This window comes from Sander lucioperca, chromosome 21 (assembly GCF_008315115.2).
Source record: "Sander lucioperca isolate FBNREF2018 chromosome 21, SLUC_FBN_1.2, whole genome shotgun sequence".
Taxonomy (NCBI): Eukaryota; Metazoa; Chordata; class Actinopteri; order Perciformes; family Percidae; genus Sander; species Sander lucioperca.
This window is the reverse complement of record NC_050193.1, coordinates 4,056,487-4,076,874: the sequence shown is the minus strand read 5'-3', so window position 1 is coordinate 4,076,874 and position 20,388 is coordinate 4,056,487. Positions and strand designations below refer to the sequence as shown.

Here is a 20,388-nt window from a genome sequence, read left to right as displayed (position 1 = left end):
GCGACCTCTGACATATATAGCAATTTTAAGTCGCTTTGGATAAAAGCGTCAGCTAAATGACATGTAATGTAATGTTAGTTTGGTTCATTGTGGATTTAGTCAATTTCCTTAACAAATTATGTTATTGTGTGACATTACATCGTAATGTGACCTTAAATGATCTCTTTTTCTTATCACCGTACTCTTTTCTTTAAGCTGTGTTCTCCGCTCTCTCATAACAACCACTTTTTCAACTTCAGGGTGTCGAAGATGGCAGTGTGGATCCAGGCCCAGCAGCTCCAGGGAGATGCTCTGCACCAGATGCAGTCTCTGTATGGTCAGCACTTCCCCATTGAGGTGCGACATTACCTGTCCCAGTGGATAGAGGGCCAGCTCTGGTGAGTTGCTCTGTAGTGCAAACAGAATGTGTGTGTGTGTGTACAATTAGGCATACATTTATGCATGCACAAATGTTTGTCCATGAGAGCATTTTTTGGACAGTTGCTTTTTGTTTGCTATTTTTAACATTTTGATGTTCATTTATTAACCATGTGCGTTTATTTCTGCATGTCTACTTTTTTGTATGTGTGTGTCTTGCGTGCATGCATGTGTGTGTTTGTGTATGTTGTTAGGGATGCCATAGACCTAGAGAACCCACAGGAGGAGTTCAAGGCCAAACGCCTGCTGGACAGTCTGATCCAGGAGCTGCAGAACAAGGCCGAGCACCAGGTGGGAGAGGACGGCTTCTTACTCAAAATCAAACTGGGACACTACGCCAGCCAGCTCAAGGTAAGTCTTTTGGAAATATACCTCATCAATCACGAGAACAGCACTGAATACCCAGGAATATACAGTACCTTACTAGTTTACTTTCCGGTTCATACAGCCAGTTTGATTGAGAGATATTTTGGCTTTGGTTTGCAGAGAAAGAGCAATTGCATGAGGGTCACTAGGGCCAATGTTTGAGAACACACAAAGACCAAAGCCAGTATATCAACTGTGGTTTTCAGTTATTTGTCAGATTTATCAGGAGGTTTTTTTGGTCTTAGAATTTACTTTGATACTTTATCTATAGCTAAAAAGTCTGAAGTACAAAAAAATCATGGAGCATGATGTGTCTACTGTTCACGCAATCAAATAAGCCAAAACCAATTCCGGAATAATATTGCAATGAGATAATCTTTTCAGCAAAACACTCGTTTGAACAATGTGAGAAAATGATAAGCAAGTGGTTGGAAGATACATCTGTTTGCTGTAGTTCCTAGGAAGAGCACACATTGGACAATATGTTTTAAGAACAGGTTGTATCCACCATGAGGAAAACAAGGACAACCCAAGTGAGAGCCTTGGTAGCCAGCCAGTGCTGCAATTTATGATCGAGCTCCCTGCTCACAGATCCGTCCCTCTGTTTGTCTTCTCCCCTCCCTGAAACCAGGCAGAGAAACAGGGTGAAGGGGGCTGGCTGTGCAATATCACACTGCAATCCCAATCCCTTCCACTCCCTTCATTTATTGTGAGCATACTGATGTGGTTGAGTGTAATATGTGAAATGTGTCCTGTTAGGAAATAACCAATACTGTTGATGCCCTGTGCTCTTTCCTCATCATAGCTTTTAACGCAGTGTCACTCTCTGACTTAAAGCCAGAAACAACAAGAATATCACCAACTGACTCACAACAGTATCTTTTAAATTCAAAGTGAAACCGCAATTTGTTATACTACTCATCAGAGGAAAACATATTACAGTAACACATAAACCACTCAACTCTGGAGTGTGTGTGACAATGTGTGTGTATGCTAATGAATCATATATGAAGTGCAGCGGACTTCAGAGATTGGTCTCATTAGATCGTCTAATGGGTTTAGTGTTTTCTGCCGCATTGGCTTCGGCTCCAGAACTTAGCGAGCTTCCTTGATACGACTAAATTGGTGAGTCCTGCGTGCGGTGGCCGCTCTGCTCGTCAGGGGCTAACAGGCCTTAACACGGCATATGTGCTCCTTGTCTTTCAGAGCACGTATGACCGCTGTCCTCTGGAGTTGGTCCGATGCATCAAACACATCCTCTACACAGAGCAGAGGCTCGTCAGGGAGGCCACCAATGTGAGTAGGATGCATGCTGTAAAATACATATGCAAGCTGACACCTTCATGCATTCTTCTGGTCATTTGTCTACACACAGACATCCCCACTGAAATGTAAACTTGCTTAGACAAACACCTGCATTATACATTGCTTATCCTGTACAAAGCTTGAGAGCACAAACAGAAACTCAACTACATATCGGTTACTGATTCAGAGGCTGGGTAATTGTGTAACTACTCTCCGTTTCCTCCATTTATCCCCCCAAGGTCTGCAGATTATTTTGCATTATTATAAATGCGGACACTCATACCTGCTCAATCATGCTGTAATATGGATTTGTAAAAGTAAACCTTTTGTGTACCTCCATTGCAACACTGCGATATGGAGGGAAGTCAAATATTTCACAGTTAATGAAAAGCACCGAGCGATAAGACCATAAAGCCAGCAGTGCGTAAAACATGTGACTCTCAGCAACTCCTGTGGTGAATTGATTTCCAGTCACAACATGCCTTTTCTGTTAGTGGAATGCATATTTGGACTGATTGAATTTCACTGTGTTTAGTCTGAACCTTTAGGCACCATAGTGTTCTCGTTCAGACCTTTAACTGACCATGCAGTCTGCGTGAGTATGATAAGCAAATGCATTTCTTCCCTCTGTATTTACAGTGTTCACATCAGGCTTGTGGTTGCTAGGGATTTTATAGTCAAATAGCCCAGCTGCCACACGCAGGGGTCAATGCATCAAGTTCAGCTTTGTTTCGTTTCGCTGCTCCATCCCCCACAGATATGCCCAGTCGCTCAGCTCTCAGCTCACCAGTGGCCAGCCATTTCCCCTAACAACTATCATAAACAACCCAATGATAGACAATATACAGGCCATGCAACCATACCAATTATTGTTCCCAAACCGGCCATTTCCTCCGGCTCTCTCTCTCTCTATGCCTATCTCTCAATCACACTTTGTAACTGACAGTCGAGCTCTCCGGTGGGCGGGATGATGGACAGCATGTCTCAGAAATACCAACAGATCAACCAAGCTTTTGAGGAGCTTCGACTGCTGACCCAGGACACTGAGAATGATCTGCGCAAGCTCCAGCACAACCAGGAGTACTTCATCATCCAGTACCAGGAGAGCCTCCGCATCCAGGGTAAGACCAGAGGACTTTTTATTGCTGCTCTAAAGTAATGCAAATATTTTTAATTAGACTGTGAGGAGACAGATAATTATTGTCAACTGTTTGATAATCAGTAATTCGACAATGTCAATCTAGCCAACTACTTGCTGGTTCAAGTTTTTCAAATTGTGTTTTCTTTCTAAATATTATACATTTAAAATGTGGACTGTAAGTTGGATAAAACCATAGACTGTATATAAGAATGGACCAACAGATCCCGTTGCTCTGGACGGAGACCAGTGAAGGCCGTTAGAAGCACTTTTCCGGTGAGCGCTGAGCGTTACTGCGCAGCCTCCAACTGAGAGAGACGACGTAAATGGAGGAGCATCTCGCTGCAGTCTGCGGGAAGGCGTCGGCTGTCGACCGGAAGCGTGGAACAGATCGTGCAGTGTCGTAAATCCTCGTACAACCGCGCATGCGCGAACATTTTGCGCATGTGCAGAACGGATCGTGCAGGCAGAACGGATCGTGTACCGACACAGTCTATGGATATTGTCGGTACACGATCCGTGATTGTAGCAGTCTGCCGTTAGCCTCCACAGGCAAGCTAACGTTAGTTTAGCTAACGGCTCATTCGGCTAACCGCTAGCTGATTGTAGCGGTCTGCCGTTAGCCTCCACAGGCAAGGTAATGTTAGTTTAGCTAACAGCTAATTCGGCTAACTGCTAGCTGAGACAGCATGTAATAACTTTAAAAGACCCTCAAAATAAAACTTGAAAATAAACGTTGACATATATAACAAACACCTAACATATATAACAGCTGTTACGTCAGTTCAACTTTACTTGTGCTCATTTAAAATACAATCACTCAATACTTGTCTTTATTGTTATTACTGTGAAGTCTTAATTTAGCTGTAGCCTGCTTTTCCCATTACGTTTGAGTTAACGTTATTTTAGACTGAATCTAGCTGTCAGCTAGCGGTTAGCCGAATTAGCTGTTAGCTAAACTAACGTTAGCTTCCCGGTGGAGGCTAGCCATAGGCTAGCGTGGAACAGATCGTGCAGGTCGTATCCTCGGTAAAACAGTATTATCTTGCGCATGTGCAGAACGGATCGTGTACCGACACAGTCTATGGATATACTTGGGTAAATGTGCCGTGAGCAACGTGTCTGAAAGTTGTAAGTCTTCTGGTAGCTGTGCCAAGAGAAATCTCAATCATTCCCAATCTTGCAGAGACGGAGAGCGTAGGTATATGTGAGGAGATAACATAGGCACAGGCTAATTATTGCTAACTAAAATGCTAGTTAACATTAGTAATTACACTTAAACAGCTAATGTGAGACGAAACTGCCTGCACGCTTCTCCTGTACTATACGGTAATTCCTCTACTATGCGACACTAAGTCGCGTGGTTATGACACAATCGTTAGCCTATTTTTACAAAAACGTCTGCTACGGAGCCACAACGTGAGGTACAAGGTAATGGAGCCTTTTATACATTGTCGTGTTTCTTTAGAAATAAACAATGGACAAATAGAGTCTTTAAACGTTTCAGATGTAAAGTTATTCGCTGTCAAAGTGGCGCCAAAATGAATGGCAGTCAATGGAATGCTAACGGGGGGTGATCGCTTTGTAGCATTAAAATGGCGCCATAGGAGGTTCGCGGTCCGAGGAGAAGCTTACCCCCTTGGATAAAACCTACTTACTGTTTCAGTATTTTTCTGACATTTGTTTTTTTTTAAACAATAAAGAAATGAATCACTTGTTGACGCCCTGAGTGGTTTGATGTGCGGCTCAATTAAACTGTGGAGTTACAGTGCTAAATAAAGGTTTTAAAGAATGGTTTCAATGTAGTAAATGTCATAGCTTTAAAATAGTCAAGGTGGAAATTGTATTTAAAAAAAAAAAAAAAAAAAAAGATCATTCCATACTCCACATATATTTCACAGCTGTCTGAAATATGCTGGATGCTGTAGATCAGCAATGAAAAACAAACACCTGGAGCCTCCATAACCAGCAACCTTTGCATTTATGTTGCATAATTCAGAAAACAACACCAAGTTGTTTTGAGGTCTGCGTTATGCTAGAGAAGGTTATCTCAAGTAAATGATTCTTCTTCTCAGGTGTACATGTATGTACACTTTATGTGCACATGTTAAATATTTTTATGTCATCTCTGTTTTCCTCCCTTCCTTCCTAACTCCTCCCCACCCCTCCCCCATTTGGATGGCAACAACCCCAACCCTCCACAGCACAGCTGACCAGCCTGGCCACGCTGCCCCCTGCTGACCGACAGCTACGGGAGCCTGCCCTTCTCAGCAAGAGAGCCACTGTGGAGGCATGGCTGACCAGAGAGGCCAACACACTACAGAAATACAGACTGGTAAGACATGAACATGCACATTTGAGAAAAACATACTGTATGTACGTGCAAGAGTGCTACTGTGTGATTGCAAGTCAAAGCTCCTCTTTTCTGTTAATGTGCAGGACCTGGCAGAGAAGCACCAGAAAACACTGCAGCTGTTGAGGAAGCAGCAGACCATCATTCTTGATGACGAGCTGATCCAGTGGAAGAGACGGCAACAGCTGGCAGGCAACGGGGGCCCGCCGGAGGGAGGCCTGGACATCCTGCAGTCCTGGTGAGTTTTCCTCCACCTCCCACCAAGATCCCAGCCACTAGACTCCCTCACAAGGCAAAGGGTTACAGGTTTACAAGCTTTCAATTGACTACTGCTGGGTTTATTTCCAAAGTTTATTGGCTCCTAATAAACATACACACAGACTGTCTGACATGTCTCTTTTTTTCAGAAACTCTTATTTTCAGAATGGCTGTGTTCTCTTTGTATTTTTTGGATAAAAAAAGCTATCCAGTTATAGTTTTGTTGTAACTATCCTGTTTCAATTTAAATTGCTAATGGTATGCTGAAGTAAAACCTTCTGCAGTACACATTTCTGTAAAATATGTAAACATATTTCCTCTGGCCATGTCTATGCTTAGGCCTAAATTCTTACTTTTGTGTGTGTGTGTGTGTGTGTGTGTGTGTGCGTGCGTGCGTGCGTGCGTGTGTGTTTGTCAGGTGTGAGAAGCTGGCAGAAACTATCTGGCAAAACAGGCAGCAGATTCGGAGGGCAGAACACCTCAGACAGCAGCTGCCAATCCCCGGCCCCATTGAAGAGCTCCTCAACGAACTCAACAGTACTATCACAGATATCATCTCAGCATTGGTCACCAGGTGTGTGTGTGTGTGTGTGTGTGTGTGTGTGTGTGTGTGTGTGTGTGTGTGTGTGTGTGTGTGTGTGTGTGTGTGTGTGTGTGTGTACTTTTAGAGGTGAATCTTGACTAAAAACGCTGATATATGTAAGTGAATGAATGTAGGTCAGCATAGTGTCAATACAAGTATATCAGCCCCAGCAGGTGGGGGAGGGTTGTTATGTACATGGATGCATCACTATTTCCTGCACTCAGTGGGGGCCCCTTATGCAAGCAAGTCTTAATTTACACAACCTTAGTTGCTTTGTGTAGACAACAGAGTGAGTGAGAGACATGTTTTACTAAAATTAAATTATGCAGGCATTCAGTGTATCCACCTAATGATTCAATCCGAGTGATGCTGCTGTATACTGTAGGGTTGTGTTTCCCAAACTTTTTACAGTCTAGTACCCCTTCAGACTTCAACCTCAGACTCAAACCTTCAGCTATGTACCCCCCACACCCGCACTCTTATATAATTTTTTCCCCCCACGTAGCCTCTGCATCATGTCAGGTACCAAAGTTCAAGAACCAGTGCTGTAGAGAATGTGTGTGTTTGTGGGCATATTTGTTTGTATTCTCTTCTTTCAGTAAGTGAAGACATTTTACTTTTGATTAAGTTTTGTAAAATGTACTGTAAGTCAGAAATAGTCAACTTTGTCAGAAATAGAACAGAAGGGAAACTGGTGTATCTGTTTACATTGCAGCCAAACAAACTCATGTTGTTTTAATAAAGAAGTCAGTCAATGATAATTTCAACCGCAAGTAGTTTTCAACACCGGTGCACATTAAAGTTGGTTACTTTGCTGGTATGGAGCCTGTCGCCTGCAGCTCTTCATCTAACAGCACACTGTGGTTGCTCCTTCTTGTTCCATTACTCCCCGGAATATTTATAATTGATCCATTGTCAAAAAAATTCTGAAAATCTCTTGTTTTGTAGATGCATTTCCTGTTTCATAATTAAAGTAGTCTCGTTTTTCGCTAGTTAAATGCTTTTAAGCAGTAGTAGGACATGTTCAGTTTGCATTAGCAGTAAGGTAATGCAGCTCTGATACAGTGTAAAGAAAGTGAACAGTGAGGCTGTTATTATTGAGATAAAATTGCACTTGTCCACGTGAAGGCAATTTTTCATCCAGCACGGGAATGGCGGACTCTGCCACTATCAATGAAAACTACTATTATCGGGTAAATTACTAACTGTAAAGACATTAAGTGGCAATTGCAGAAAAAAAGCTGACCATAAATAGTATCAATTATTCAACTGATTGTATTAAAATCTTAAAGATTATACCTTTAGGTTAGATTACATTTAGGGTTGGAATTTATCTCGGTCCAGGTGAGAATTAAGACTCTAGCGGTTATGCTGAATGCAAATGCGTCCAGAGGCAAAGGATAGAAGTCAAATGCACCTAAAGAGATATGCAGAGACAAAGAGAATGTTGTGTGCAAAAGATTAAAGGAAAGCAACTTTAGTTTCAACTTTTTGCAGCACATACGTTTTGGCCCCAAAGACATATCTGCCAGGATCTTTCAGCCCTTTAGCATCTCTGAACAGGACATTTATCCTCTCCCACTTTTCTAGAAGGTTGTCCCTGCAGGGACCCGTAACACATTAAGAAGCCATGTCACTGTCACAGCAATTTCTGATTGGCCATAGAAAAGCCTGCACCCACACAGTAATGCACTGCTATCACGCATAGTACAAACACAGGTTATGTTTCCTCAAGAACATCCTCTCTATACTCCCCTGAAGCCCCAGGAGGTTTTAGGCTGAGAATAGCAGAATGTTGTCTTCTCATCACCACTTAGTTAAGCCAAAGACCAGAGGGCTTGAAGGCACATAACAACAGTATGTATTTTCTTCCAAACTGCCCCTGAGCCTGCAGGCTTAATCATTAGGCTGTGTCTGCTGTTGTCTCACTTCTCACTTTCTGTTTGTGTTAATGTGGAAATCAGAAGACAGAAATTCACACCAACTATGTCAGAAGAAATTAATTGTTGACCCTGTTGGTTTTATAGACCGTGATTACTTTGATTACCTTCAATACCTTCCATTAGTGTGCAACACTTATTTTCAAAGGATAATGTTCTCAAATCTGCAGGTCAGTCGAGCTGAAAGGAGCCATGTGGAGTTTTCATAGTAAACAAACAGATTGCATTCAGCATTTCACATCAAACACATTGTATGTGTACTTAAAGTCTAATGAACACGCTGAAAGCACGTAAACCGCTCAATGGTGTTTTAAGCCCCCAACGTCTCCGAGCTGTAGTTCCAATGAAACAACCTGTAGGGGGGCCGAAGCGGCGGGTAGCACGAGCTGTAGTTCCAATGAAACAACCTGTTACTGTTACTTTAACTAACTAAGCCACATAATCAACAGGGCTTTGTCTTGTAATTCAGTCTATTCACTCCCTTTTTCTCTCCACAGCACCTTCATCATTGAGAAACAGCCTCCACAGGTGCTAAAAACCCAAACCAAGTTTGCCGCTACAGTGCGCCTCCTAGTGGGCGGGAAATTGAACGTGCACATGAACCCTCCGCAGGTCAAAGCCACCATCATTAGTGAACAGCAAGCCAAGGCCTTGCTGAAGAACGAGAACACAAGGAAGTAAGTCCAGTCCCCCATTCATGTCACTGTAGATTTAAAAACTAAAGGACATTTGAGTTTTTTTCTGGATGTTCAGACATGGTTAGTCATTTTTTTAAATCAAATGTTTACAATAACGTTACACACACGAATGCTTTCACGCTGCAGCGATAACTCACATCCTGCTGTTTCCTCTTTACACATTTTTGGTATCCCCACTTAGTACCCCCATTTAGTGAGGACACCACAACGAGCTCTTGTGGCACCAAAAAGATAAGGATTCTTAGTTTTCTATTGGGATTACTGGATCCCAGGATGAACTCTGGCCTAGTGTGTTTCCAGACCTTACCACAGAGACATGGCTGGAACTTGAACAATGCCTCAGAGGAATCTATGGCGTGGATGCAGAATCCGCATTTAGCCTGTTTCACAGCCTCGTTCCACATTCCTCCTGACAAATAGAAACCTTCTAAGACTGTAGGTCAGCCAGGAAGCCAGTGGTTATATGGTGAGCAATTCAACAGCTCATCTAAACCACTTAGTATGGCACCTGAGCCGCAGCCCAGAAATCTGAAGATCTGCTTGGCGTTCTCTTATGTAGAAAAAATAGAGGTAGTTAAAGCTTCCAATTATATGAGTGCGAAGATCATTCCTACTCCTTGCATGTGTTTAACTCGGCTCCTGCCGTCCAAGCGAGCATCATTTTGTTTTAATTTGTTCTTGGAAGAATATAATTCTCAGCACTCAAGTGCGTCACAGCCGACTTTACAGCTAATTGACTCAATCCTTGATTGTCTTTCTCCTTCAGTGACAGCAGTGGAGAAATTCTCAACAATAACTGTGTGATGGAGTACCACCAGACTACAGGCACTCTCAGTGCCCACTTCAGGAACATGGTAAGCGCTTGAAATCATATTTTCCTATAATAGCTGTAAATATATTTACTTTGGGTGAAATAGCTTCACTTCTTATTAATGTAGTTCCAATAAGCTTTGAGATTTCTAGAATAAATTGGCAGTATACTGAAATAATATTTAAACAAATTTAGAAGCAACCATGTTGAGCTGCACTGCAACATCCAGTGTGATTGTCTGGCGACTGTGCAGTGTGGGTATTGCAGTACATTGCACAAACTCATGGCAACTCAGCAATGGCTTTGCAGAATCCGTCGGCAGCTCTAGTAGAGCCTCTCTCTACATCACACAAAAATCATCAGAGACCTCCATGCATTATTTACATGTCAGTCCTGTAGTCTGACTCAAAGTGAATTATGCATGCATGTACTGTATGTACTGTATGGAAAATGCGTGTGCGTTGCCAGCCAAATTGTACCGTGTATCCAGTATTGTTTATTCTTACACATGTCATCTATCATGTAGTCTTTGAAGAGGATCAAGCGATCGGACAGGCGAGGAGCAGAATCTGTCACAGAAGAGAAGTTCACCATTCTGTTCGAGTCCCAGTTTAGTGTCGGAGGCAATGAACTTGTCTTTCAAGTGAAGGTAAGAGGGTGCCGATAGACAAGGAAGAAAAGACTATATTAGCCTGGTGGATGCACAAAGGCACTATCCATTCTTACTCCTGCAGGAGTGGCACTCTGTCTATTCCACTCCTACACATTGATGTACAGTTCATCAGTAGAAACACTCTTATTTACCATTAAAACCATAAAGATTCTATGAAGGCCTTGTTGTTTTGCAGTATGTGCTGCATATATTTGCTTCAGCATTCTTATGCTGATGGACTCCCTTCTTTCTCTCAACAGACATTATCACTTCCTGTAGTAGTGATAGTTCACGGTAGCCAAGACAATAACGCTACAGCAACTGTGTTGTGGGACAATGCTTTTGCAGAGCCGGTGAGTGAATGTTTGTGTGTGAGTGTGTTTAAAAGTTTATTTAGAGATGATTAAACTTTCAAATTAGCCTATCTTTTATTTTTATGTTTCAGAAACACTTAAACATATCCGTTTTATGTTTTAAATACCTTTCACATTTAGCACTTAAGTTAATTTATCAAACAAAAATGCCAAAAACTTTTAGATTCAAATTTTTCCAGTGTTTAGATTTGTGGCTTTTTCTAATGAATCAGTTTTGACCATTTAAGCAATTGAAAGGAGATGCTGCAGGTGCAGGGACCCTGCGACTGACATATGTCCTTGTTTTCTGACATTTAAAAACTAAGTAGATTAAACAATAATACAAAATACTCAATAACTGCTGCCCTTCACATGAATATGAATGCATATGAATTACCTTTTTTCATTTAGGATCACGTTGATCAAGTTACCGAGTAGATTCATTTCTTTTTGAACAAAGTTTATTTCTGAATTTCTGTTAATACAGCTTTGATAATTCACTGCATAAACATGTTTGGACTGGTAAATATCCCCCACCCACAATAACATTCAGAGGGTATACAACTTAAACTGTGCAAGAAAGATAAATAAATAAACATAAACATGCAAATAATGTAAAATAATCATAGTTAAAAAGAAACAAGTAGATTCATTTCTGTATGCTGTATGTTTGGTCTGTCTACTTGGTAATGTATTTATTTTTTCTATCTGGATCAATTCATGAAGAATGTGCTTAATCCTTGCAGAAACGATGCAAATAGAAATAGCTGCATGTGCTTTTATTTAGTGCTCACGTTTGCACATTTTATCTACACCTACTGTATGTTTTTGCATTCTGCTGCCGCCTTGCTTGCGTCGATAAAGCTCATGTGAATCCTCTGCATCTACAGGGACGGGTGCCTTTCCTCGTGCCAGATAAAGTGCTTTGGCCTCAGCTGTGCGATGCCATAAACATGAAGTACAAGGCTGAGGTACAGAGTAACCGAGGCCTGTCTGAGGAGAACCTGGTCTTCCTGGCTCAAAAGGCCTTCAGCAGCTCCAGCAACAACCCTGACGATTACCGCAACATGACTATGACTTGGTCACAGTTTAACCGGGTCAGCGCCAGTCTCTGCCTCTCTAGCAGCTTGTATAAAGAGCATACAAATTATTTGTTATCAGTTTTAATGTATGGACTTCTAACATAGTCACATAGGGTTTTCTCCTCTTTGCAGTTTTAAAATGCCCCCAAGCCAGTTTCAGTAAGCGTTTTCATCCGCATGCTTGTTCTCCATGGAATCATTTACTATTGGTTATTCATACATAGAAATATTTCGTGGTCCATTTGCAGCGCTCCTATAGCCCTTTTCTGTAGTCGCCTTGGGTGAGAGCGCCTTATTGGTGGCCAGGTCTTCATCTTAATGGGCCTGTTTGTCCACACAGTGAATAGCTGGAGGCTTCATTTTCTGGCTCAAAGCAGCTGGCGATGGCAGAAAACGCACTCACATTAACCACACACCATCAGTCTCATTAGATTACAGGAACATCAAGTTTCTGCCGCTTCACAGACTGGTGTATAAGCTACACACATACACACAGTTTCTCTCGCTCTTTTCCTCACACACAATATATACACATACAGCTGCACACATGAGGACATGTTGTTTTCTAGATTTATAGACTGGTTGTACATGGGTGAATGTGAAAACCTTTTAAAAGATGTACTATGTGTGTGCGGGTTGGCTCAGTGGGTAGAGCAGGCGCACATATACTTTGAGGCTTATGCCTCGACGCAGAGGTCCAGGGTTCAAGTCTGACCTGTGATGATTTCCTGCATGTCTTCCCCCTCTCTCTCCCTTTTCTCACCTAGCTGTCCTATCAATTAAAGGCGGAAAAGCCCAAAAATAATCTTCTTTTTTTTTTTTTTTTTTTAAATATTAAAATAAATTATAAAATAATTTTTTTCCCAAACCTTTTGCTTGCAGGAAAGCTTGCCAGGGAGGAACTTTACATTTTGGCAGTGGTTTGATGGAGTAATGGAACTCACAAAAAAGCATCTCAAACCACACTGGAATGACGGGTAAGGGAACTGCAGAGTTTTTAGTCAGGTTCAAACTTTGGCTGTAAAATGTGGCAGAACAGAAAAATAAAAGCACTACCTCTATTTATTTTCAATTTGGACTGCACATTCTGTGAAAGTAAATGTTTTCCTGTCACTATTTTGTCTTTACAACTCAGGCAATGGTTTACAGTACTTTCATGATTTTCCATGGCAACCTGGGGAGCTGGACTTGCTCACCCCAATAAACTAGGATTAACCGTTTTAATGTCTTTGTTTTTCTCTATATCTCTCTCTTTTTTAGAGCCATATTGGGCTTTGTGAACAAGCAGCAGGCTCAGGACATGCTCATGTCCAAACCCAACGGTACTTTCCTTCTGCGTTTTAGTGACTCTGAGATCGGAGGAATTACAATTGCCTGGGTGGCAGAAAATCCCAACAAAGCAGGTAAGACATGTAAATATGTTACTGTCACGATACAGGTAGTACTGTTAACATGTTTTGATATTAGGTCTAGGAGATTTAATCACTGCTGCTAAGCCTTGTTGATGTACCAGCTACTGAACAGCTGCAACATGCGCTGAATGACTTGATTGCCAATATTAAAGCTTTAGTGCGTAACTTTTTGATATTAATGAACGTCTGTTACATTCAAGCCATTGCCAAATGACTTGCTACAAAGCAAATTAAGACTATCAGCTCCACACAACAATCTCTGTATTTCTCAGTATGTCTATGTTCAGAAGATTGTGGCGTCCGGTGACTTTCCCGTGCAGTAACTTGAGTGAAGATAATTACCTCTTCTGAAGAGTCCATCATGTTTTTTTAATCCTCCGTGTACTCCTTGGCTACTAGCAACTGCGTGGAGGAGGGACAGGGATGGGGCCGGGGGGGGGGGGGGGGGGGGGGTGCGCCTACAGTTTTGTTGTCATTACTTATTACATGAGGGCGGCTGAAACTACACACTATAGCTTTAAGGAAGGATGCACCTTCACTTTTCATGGTCAATCTATTCGTTCACCTGCAACATCGCTTAACCATCTGGGAGGTTGACGCCAGGCCTGGCGTCGTCGTGTCAGTTATCGTGCATTGATCTCACCGTTTCAGTTCATTGAGGTTGATAAATAGACTAAAACTAAACAAACCCTCAGGCAGGCTCATTTTCGGTTAAGACCTGCCTTCTTGAAGCTTGGCAACCAATCAAAAATGACAAATGATAACCTGTGTGACCGTGACAGTTAACAACCCCAAGTTTGAGATGGCATCATTTTCCAACTTTCAAAAATCCGCATGAACCAGGTTCAGGAAAAGCCAGATACATTTTAAGGCTCCTGGCATCTGTCACAATTCAATGTTGTGTTCACAACTCAAAAAATCTGTTATTGCAAGTTTAAAGTGGCCAATTGGAGCTTTGAGTTAGATGGCACTTTGATAACAGTAGTTGAAACTTCTGCCAGTGATGTAGTTTTTAGATGTCTGTAAAAATACTGAAATGAAAATGTTCTGAAGAAAGGCTGATTATATTGCTGTTGTTGCTGATACTGTGGTGTGGGTGCTGTGTTTCTCCAGGTGAGAGAATGGTTTGGAACCTCATGCCCTACACAACCAAAGACTTCTCCATTCGCTCTCTGGCTGATCGCATCAGCGATCTCAATCACCTCCTGTTCCTCTACCCCGACAGACCCAAGGATGAAGTTTTCTCCAAATATTATACCCCACCACTCTGTAAGCAACCTTATGTTTGCACAGGCTTCAAAATTATATATCACAGCTTCAATGCCTTCATAGTGAACGGATGTATTGATTGCTGTATAGCAACTGTACTGAGCTCTCTCCCTGTGCTTGTTTGTTTTAAAGCCAAAGCAGTGGATGGCTACGTGAAACCGCAAATCAAACAAGTGGTGCCCGAGTAAGTATCACGCTTCCTGTTTGCCTTTCCTCCTGTTCTTCCATTCCTGCCCCATCTCTCCTTTCCTTCTTCCCTGCCGTCCAACCACCAGTTTTTCCTCTGTGGCAACATTTAGAGTTAATCACTAAATATTGGACCCTGAATTCAGATCAGCTATTAGTTGGCTGTTACAGTTGGAGGAGGCCAATTAGGGATGGCCAGAGTTCCTGAGCGAGCTTGTCTTCCACTCATCATTAGAGTTAGGCTTGTTAGTTAGCAAGCCCCGCTCTCTGCCTGTCTCCACGGTTGGTTCTCCCACGGTACAGAGAATGGCCATAATGATGCAGCGAGGCCTGGAAAACACGCTGATGGTAGTTGCTTAGGCAACTGCTGAACATAGACTTATAGGCTTTTATCTGTGTGTGTGTGTGTGTGTGTGTGTGTGTGTGTGTGTGTGTGTGTGTGTGTGTGTGTGTGTGTGTGCGTGTGCGTGTAGGTTTACTACAGCCAATCCAGACCCAGCCAGTGGAAATCCTACCTATATGGATCACGGCGCTTCCCCAGCACCCGTCAATCACCCTCACACCTATGGCATATACCCACCTATGTGAGTCAACAAGTCCTTTGAACATTATGATTGCTCTGTGTGAGTGTGGATTTTCTGAGAGTAAAGAGTGTCTTGTTGCTCCTGCTGGTTTTTTTGGTGATGTGCTGCCAGCTTGTCTGAGTGTGGTTTGGCTCCACTCTGTGTCCTGTGGCAGGAGTGACTCTATGTTGGACGCAGACGGAGAGTTCGACCTAGACGACACCATGGACGTGGCGAGGCATGTAGAGGAGCTCCTTCGGCGGCCCGTAGAGAGCCAGTGGGGTGGCCAACAGTCCTGACCCTTGACCTTTTAACCCGTGACAACACCAAACAAACCCTGCCTCCCAACTTGCCCCACTTGCATTGACATTTCTCATGGTTTAATTCCATTCAATTCATCTCATTTCTTTTTTCAGATAGCTATAATGTGAAATGTTAATAATGGTTGTGATTTTATTTTTCTGTTCAGCATGAGAGCATGCATGTCAGTAACTTCTCTTAGTTTTATTTGTGTCCATAAGTGTTTGTAAAACAGACTAGGTATAAAGCAAAACCTACAATGTTACAATATTGTGAAAAAGAAAAGGTAATATTCATTCACATTGTGCATGCATTTCCAATTGATTTTGAACAGATTAAAAAAAAAATGCTACTGTATGAAGTCATTTTAACAGTTAAATGTTTTATTTTATTTTCTTCTTTTGTAAATGGGTTATACGTATTTTGATAGTGAAATTGAACTTGCCCTTTGACAAAAAAAGAAACTTTAATGAAGAGTTTTGCTTTTGCTCTTAACAACATAATCGGAGTCATTGCTCTGCAGAGTTACAGTCAATCTTTTTGAATCCATATACACTAACCTAAGGCAGAGTGACTCTCTTTGCTCGCTGCAACTGACAGCACACACATCAGCACACAGTACACGCACGCAAGTGTACAATGTATTTGTTCTGATTTGTTCATCAGCTGAAACCCAGCAGGGGGAGTTCCATGCACCTCCCTTGCTCTCACAAGGCTATTTGTCTTATGTTTGTATCTTGAAATGCAAATCTAAGCATTTACCCAGCGCTGCCTGCTTGTCCTCTCAGGTCCCTCTGTTCCCCTCATCAATGCTACCTCGCCTTATTCTACTGACAGTCGTTGTTGTTTCTGCACCACATTTACACCAGTAGGTACGTTCATTAGGTTTTCTTCTTGTGATTTGTGTTTATATGTGTGAAGGAGATCTCCTTGTTGTCCGATTGTTTTATGCTTGAAGCCACTCACCTGATGAAGTCTAGAGGCATGAAGTGCCACTCGTCTGATCGGGTATTCCTGAATATTTGGCTCCCTTCGGACTTTTCTGCCCATCCGTCCACTTGTCCCCATACCTGTATCACGACACTGTGGCAAAACGGGCGTGCGCAAATCTCTGTGTGACAACATGACCGCACCAGCAACTAAAGTTGCAAGGCATACAGTAAATAGATAGATGTAGGCTTTGAATGCTTGCACAGACTCACCAGCCGCTGGGTCACATATAGAACTCAAGGATGTAGTGTCATGTCAGTTTCTTTGTATGGATTTTGTTTCAAGATTAAGTTTCAGTGTGTGTCCCCTTTTTGCTACACATAAAAGATAACCAATAGAAAAGGTTGAGACTATTAGCCACTCCCTCCTCTGACACACATACACACACAATGCTGATTAGAAAATATGTCAACAGCCTTTCACCTCAGGAATGAATCACTTTGCTTAGCTGATGTATAAGCCAAGTAGAAAATGATCAATGTATACAGAATATATGAATTTATTTTCTCTATCATAACTCTATTTTATTATTGTTTCTCTGGCACTCCCCCTATTGAATGTAACCCCCTTTGCATGACCATGTTGAGGATAGAAGTACCAATGCTTCCTCAGTCTGAGCAAGTTTCAAGTCTCGTATCACCAGACGTTTTAGTTAAAAAAGGACACAGATCAACTGGAAATCAGGGAAGAATTAATGATGTACTTTTGTGTTTGTCTGACAGACATTACAGTATTAAAGATATTCCCTTGTCTTTCTTTCATTTCTTCCTCAAACATTTTTTTGTATGTTGCTTTTCTTTCCTGTTTTTATAATATCAAGCTACATGGGCAGTCTTGTGATATATCCTTCATTACTATTTTCTCATCATTTTTAAAGCTTTGTTCCACTGTAGCGTGTGTATTATTTGATGATGTAGATGACGCTGTGTGCTGTTCGATATATATGTACCATGTTTGTGGTTTGGGTTTATCACAAGAGAAACAGCTGTTGAGTTACAAAATAGGAAAATAAAGTTTTATAAATAATTTTATCTCAACCTGTAGAAGTACAGAAGATTTTAATGTCACTACAAAATAAATGCTATTTTTTTAATGTGTGCAGTCAACACCATTTAATCCCCAAGCAGCAGAGTGCCACTCCAGAAGCTCACCTGGATTCAACAGGAATGTGCAGGGACAAAGTATTGTGTGTAACTGCATCATATACACTATATGAGGAAACCCTTTTTTGGTGCAACTGTCAAAAGAGTTACTGTGCAGTGCTGCATTATTAATACAGTGCAACATGTGAAATGAGTTTCTCTTCAGTCAGGGACAAGGGGATTTTATGTTTAAATGTATAACAAACTATTTCACTAACCAATACACCCTACAGTATGAGCCTTTTTGTCTGAGAAAACGTGGCTTTGGGTCAAAGGAATGTATTTTACAGGTGTTTCACATGAGAAAGTCCTTCATTTTTCAGAGAAACCCTTCATCCTATCCCTTGAAGACACCACAATTATAGTTAACATGAAATAATATGTTTACCTTAAAGGAACATACCACCAGACTTTTCCTCACTGCAGACTATTTTCTAAAGCCATTGTTTAGATTTTTCCCAAGTGCTGTCAGTTACTTGTTTCCTACAATTTTTGTACAATATGAATATCAACTTCAGAAAGTTTATGATGAGAAATAGGTAAACAATGTTCAAAAATGAACATCATGCAAAGTTGTTCATTTAGGGCAGTGATATTTACGGCCCACGACCAGATTTGGTGAAAAAGGGTGGCGGTTGTCCCACTGACCATTTTCTCATTCACAATGAAAATACATTGATTCACACTTAGAATTATTTATTTATACTTTGAATGTATATAAGGGTTTAAAAAAATCATGAAAATAGAGCTTGTTTTAAAGTATGGGAGGATCCAGAGGTCCTTGCTAAGCCCTGAATGTCTTAATCCTAGAAATGCCCTCTACATACACCTGACCTGTGTGGGGCTGCCGCGACTGGCTTTTTGTTGGTTATTATTTGTTTATTCATGTTATCTGATAAATATTATTCATGTTTGTTTATTGACTGGCTGCTGGCCTCCTGTCCTTTTGCAAAAGTGGCCCCCGGGCAAAGTAAGTTCCCTGTATCCAAGTAATTCTGATTTAGGGTATTACAGTTGTAAAAAGGTATTATATGTTAATGTGCAGGTTGAAACCTCTTACATTTAATTTTCACACTTGTTTGACGAGTAGGGAGGTTTGTTTCTCTGTGAAGCCGATGCATGAACACACCAAGCCTATGAAACGTTCTCAAACTGGAGCATTGAGGATTCAAGTTGATTTTCATACTGCACTAAACCGATTGTAAACTAATGGTTTAGCCAGGATGGTGCTAAAACTTTGTAAAAAAATAAATATATAGGCCTATATATAGTTTGGTATATTTGATATAAGTAGGCCTAAATGGAGGCAATGTTAAACTTGGTATGTGTTAGCCTTTTAAAATGTAATGTTCATTCAAATGTGGCCACTCAAAACTCCGGACATAAGAGAGGGTAAGTACAGGAAGCCAGCTGTAGAGATAATACTGTTAGATTTTGTGCATACCACATTATTTAAATACACTATCCCCACGAGCCACAATAGCAGCACACAGTCTTGATCACAAATGTTCTGAATAAGATCACTTCTGCCATCTGGTGGATATAAGAAAAATAACAGATTTTTGTATGTGTGTGTGTATTTGAGATGAAGCTAAAATGTTAATTCCCTACCTGGTGTCATATCTGGGAAAGGGGATAAGAAAATCTAATTTGCATGGAATTCAATAAAGTTTGACCAGTTATTGCTTAAGTGATTTTCATTATTAGGTTATGCCTTTATAAATTCATTGGCTGCTTTCTGTAGAGAAAAAAACTAATTATCACGGTTGATTATGTCCTGCATGCCTGTCGTTTCTTAATTATATATACAATATCCATAGGTTACTATACATGTCACAGGCTTAAATTGTGCACAAATCAGTGATTGTAATCCAGTGCAAAGGGCTGCGAGAGGGGTTGTTGCTTGGATACCAAACCTGCATCCATTACTAGGGCTTTTAAACAGAGGTTTAGCATGAGCAGTGTGGTTTGCACCTAAAGTGATATTAGATTCATAGGAAATGTTTCCTGCAGCAGTGGGTCTTAAAATTATTTGCTTTATAGAGTGGATTTATCAGTGTCTGTTTAATTATGACAATAGAAATTCAAATTCAAATTTGCCTTATTGGCATTACCATAATAAACTGTACGAGCCATGTAAGTAAAGCATTTCAAATTTAAAAAGGATGACAAATGGTTTGCACATAAATAGAATACCATAATGCATGACAATCATAAATACTTCATAAGAAATTATATATATATCACAAGTATATGTAATTGTGAGAGTACGACGGAGCATTAGGGCCACATCAAGGGAAAAAAATGAAGGAGGAAGATGTGTTATTTATTTTGCATTTTGAGAATAAAGTCAACATGACGAGAATAAAGTTGAAATACTTTTTCGAGAATAAAGTCGAAATGTCGAGAATAAAGTCGAAATGTCGAGAATAAAGTCAACATAACGAGAATAAAGTTGAAATACTTTTTCGAGAATAAGGTCGAAATGTCGAGAATAAAGTCGACATGTCGAGAAAAAACTTGATATTTCAAGAATCAAGTCGGACTTTTGAGAATAAACCAAACTACTA

At 41.0% G+C, this 20,388-nt stretch overlaps 1 protein-coding gene across 3 annotated transcripts in view; it reads left to right on the top strand.

Moving 5' to 3' along the window:
- The window catches only part of stat5a (signal transducer and activator of transcription 5a), a 57,106-nt gene extending 39,337 nt beyond the window's left edge, over window positions 1–17,769 (top strand). For 2 of the 3 annotated variants that reach the window (XM_031312857.2, XM_031312858.2), the window contains 18 exons: window positions 240–377; window positions 612–768; window positions 1,990–2,079; window positions 3,035–3,209; window positions 5,431–5,561; window positions 5,666–5,817; window positions 6,256–6,411; window positions 8,858–9,037; window positions 9,825–9,912; window positions 10,396–10,518; window positions 10,782–10,874; window positions 11,765–11,971; window positions 12,839–12,933; window positions 13,217–13,359; window positions 14,482–14,637; window positions 14,770–14,821; window positions 15,297–15,407; window positions 15,562–17,769. In XM_031312857.2, the coding sequence (XP_031168717.1) occupies window positions 240–377; window positions 612–768; window positions 1,990–2,079; window positions 3,035–3,209; window positions 5,431–5,561; window positions 5,666–5,817; window positions 6,256–6,411; window positions 8,858–9,037; window positions 9,825–9,912; window positions 10,396–10,518; window positions 10,782–10,874; window positions 11,765–11,971; window positions 12,839–12,933; window positions 13,217–13,359; window positions 14,482–14,637; window positions 14,770–14,821; window positions 15,297–15,407; window positions 15,562–15,685 (2,371 nt within the window). In that variant the 3' untranslated portion in view covers window positions 15,686–17,769. Of the gene's footprint in view, window positions 1–239; window positions 378–611; window positions 769–1,989; window positions 2,080–3,034; window positions 3,210–5,430; window positions 5,562–5,665; window positions 5,818–6,255; window positions 6,412–8,857; window positions 9,038–9,824; window positions 9,913–10,395; window positions 10,519–10,781; window positions 10,875–11,764; window positions 11,972–12,838; window positions 12,934–13,216; window positions 13,360–14,481; window positions 14,638–14,769; window positions 14,822–15,296; window positions 15,408–15,518 lie in introns of all 3 variants that reach the window. The other variant, XM_031312859.2, reaches the window with a different exon arrangement.
- The last annotated feature ends 2,619 nt before the right edge of the window (window positions 17,770–20,388 follow it).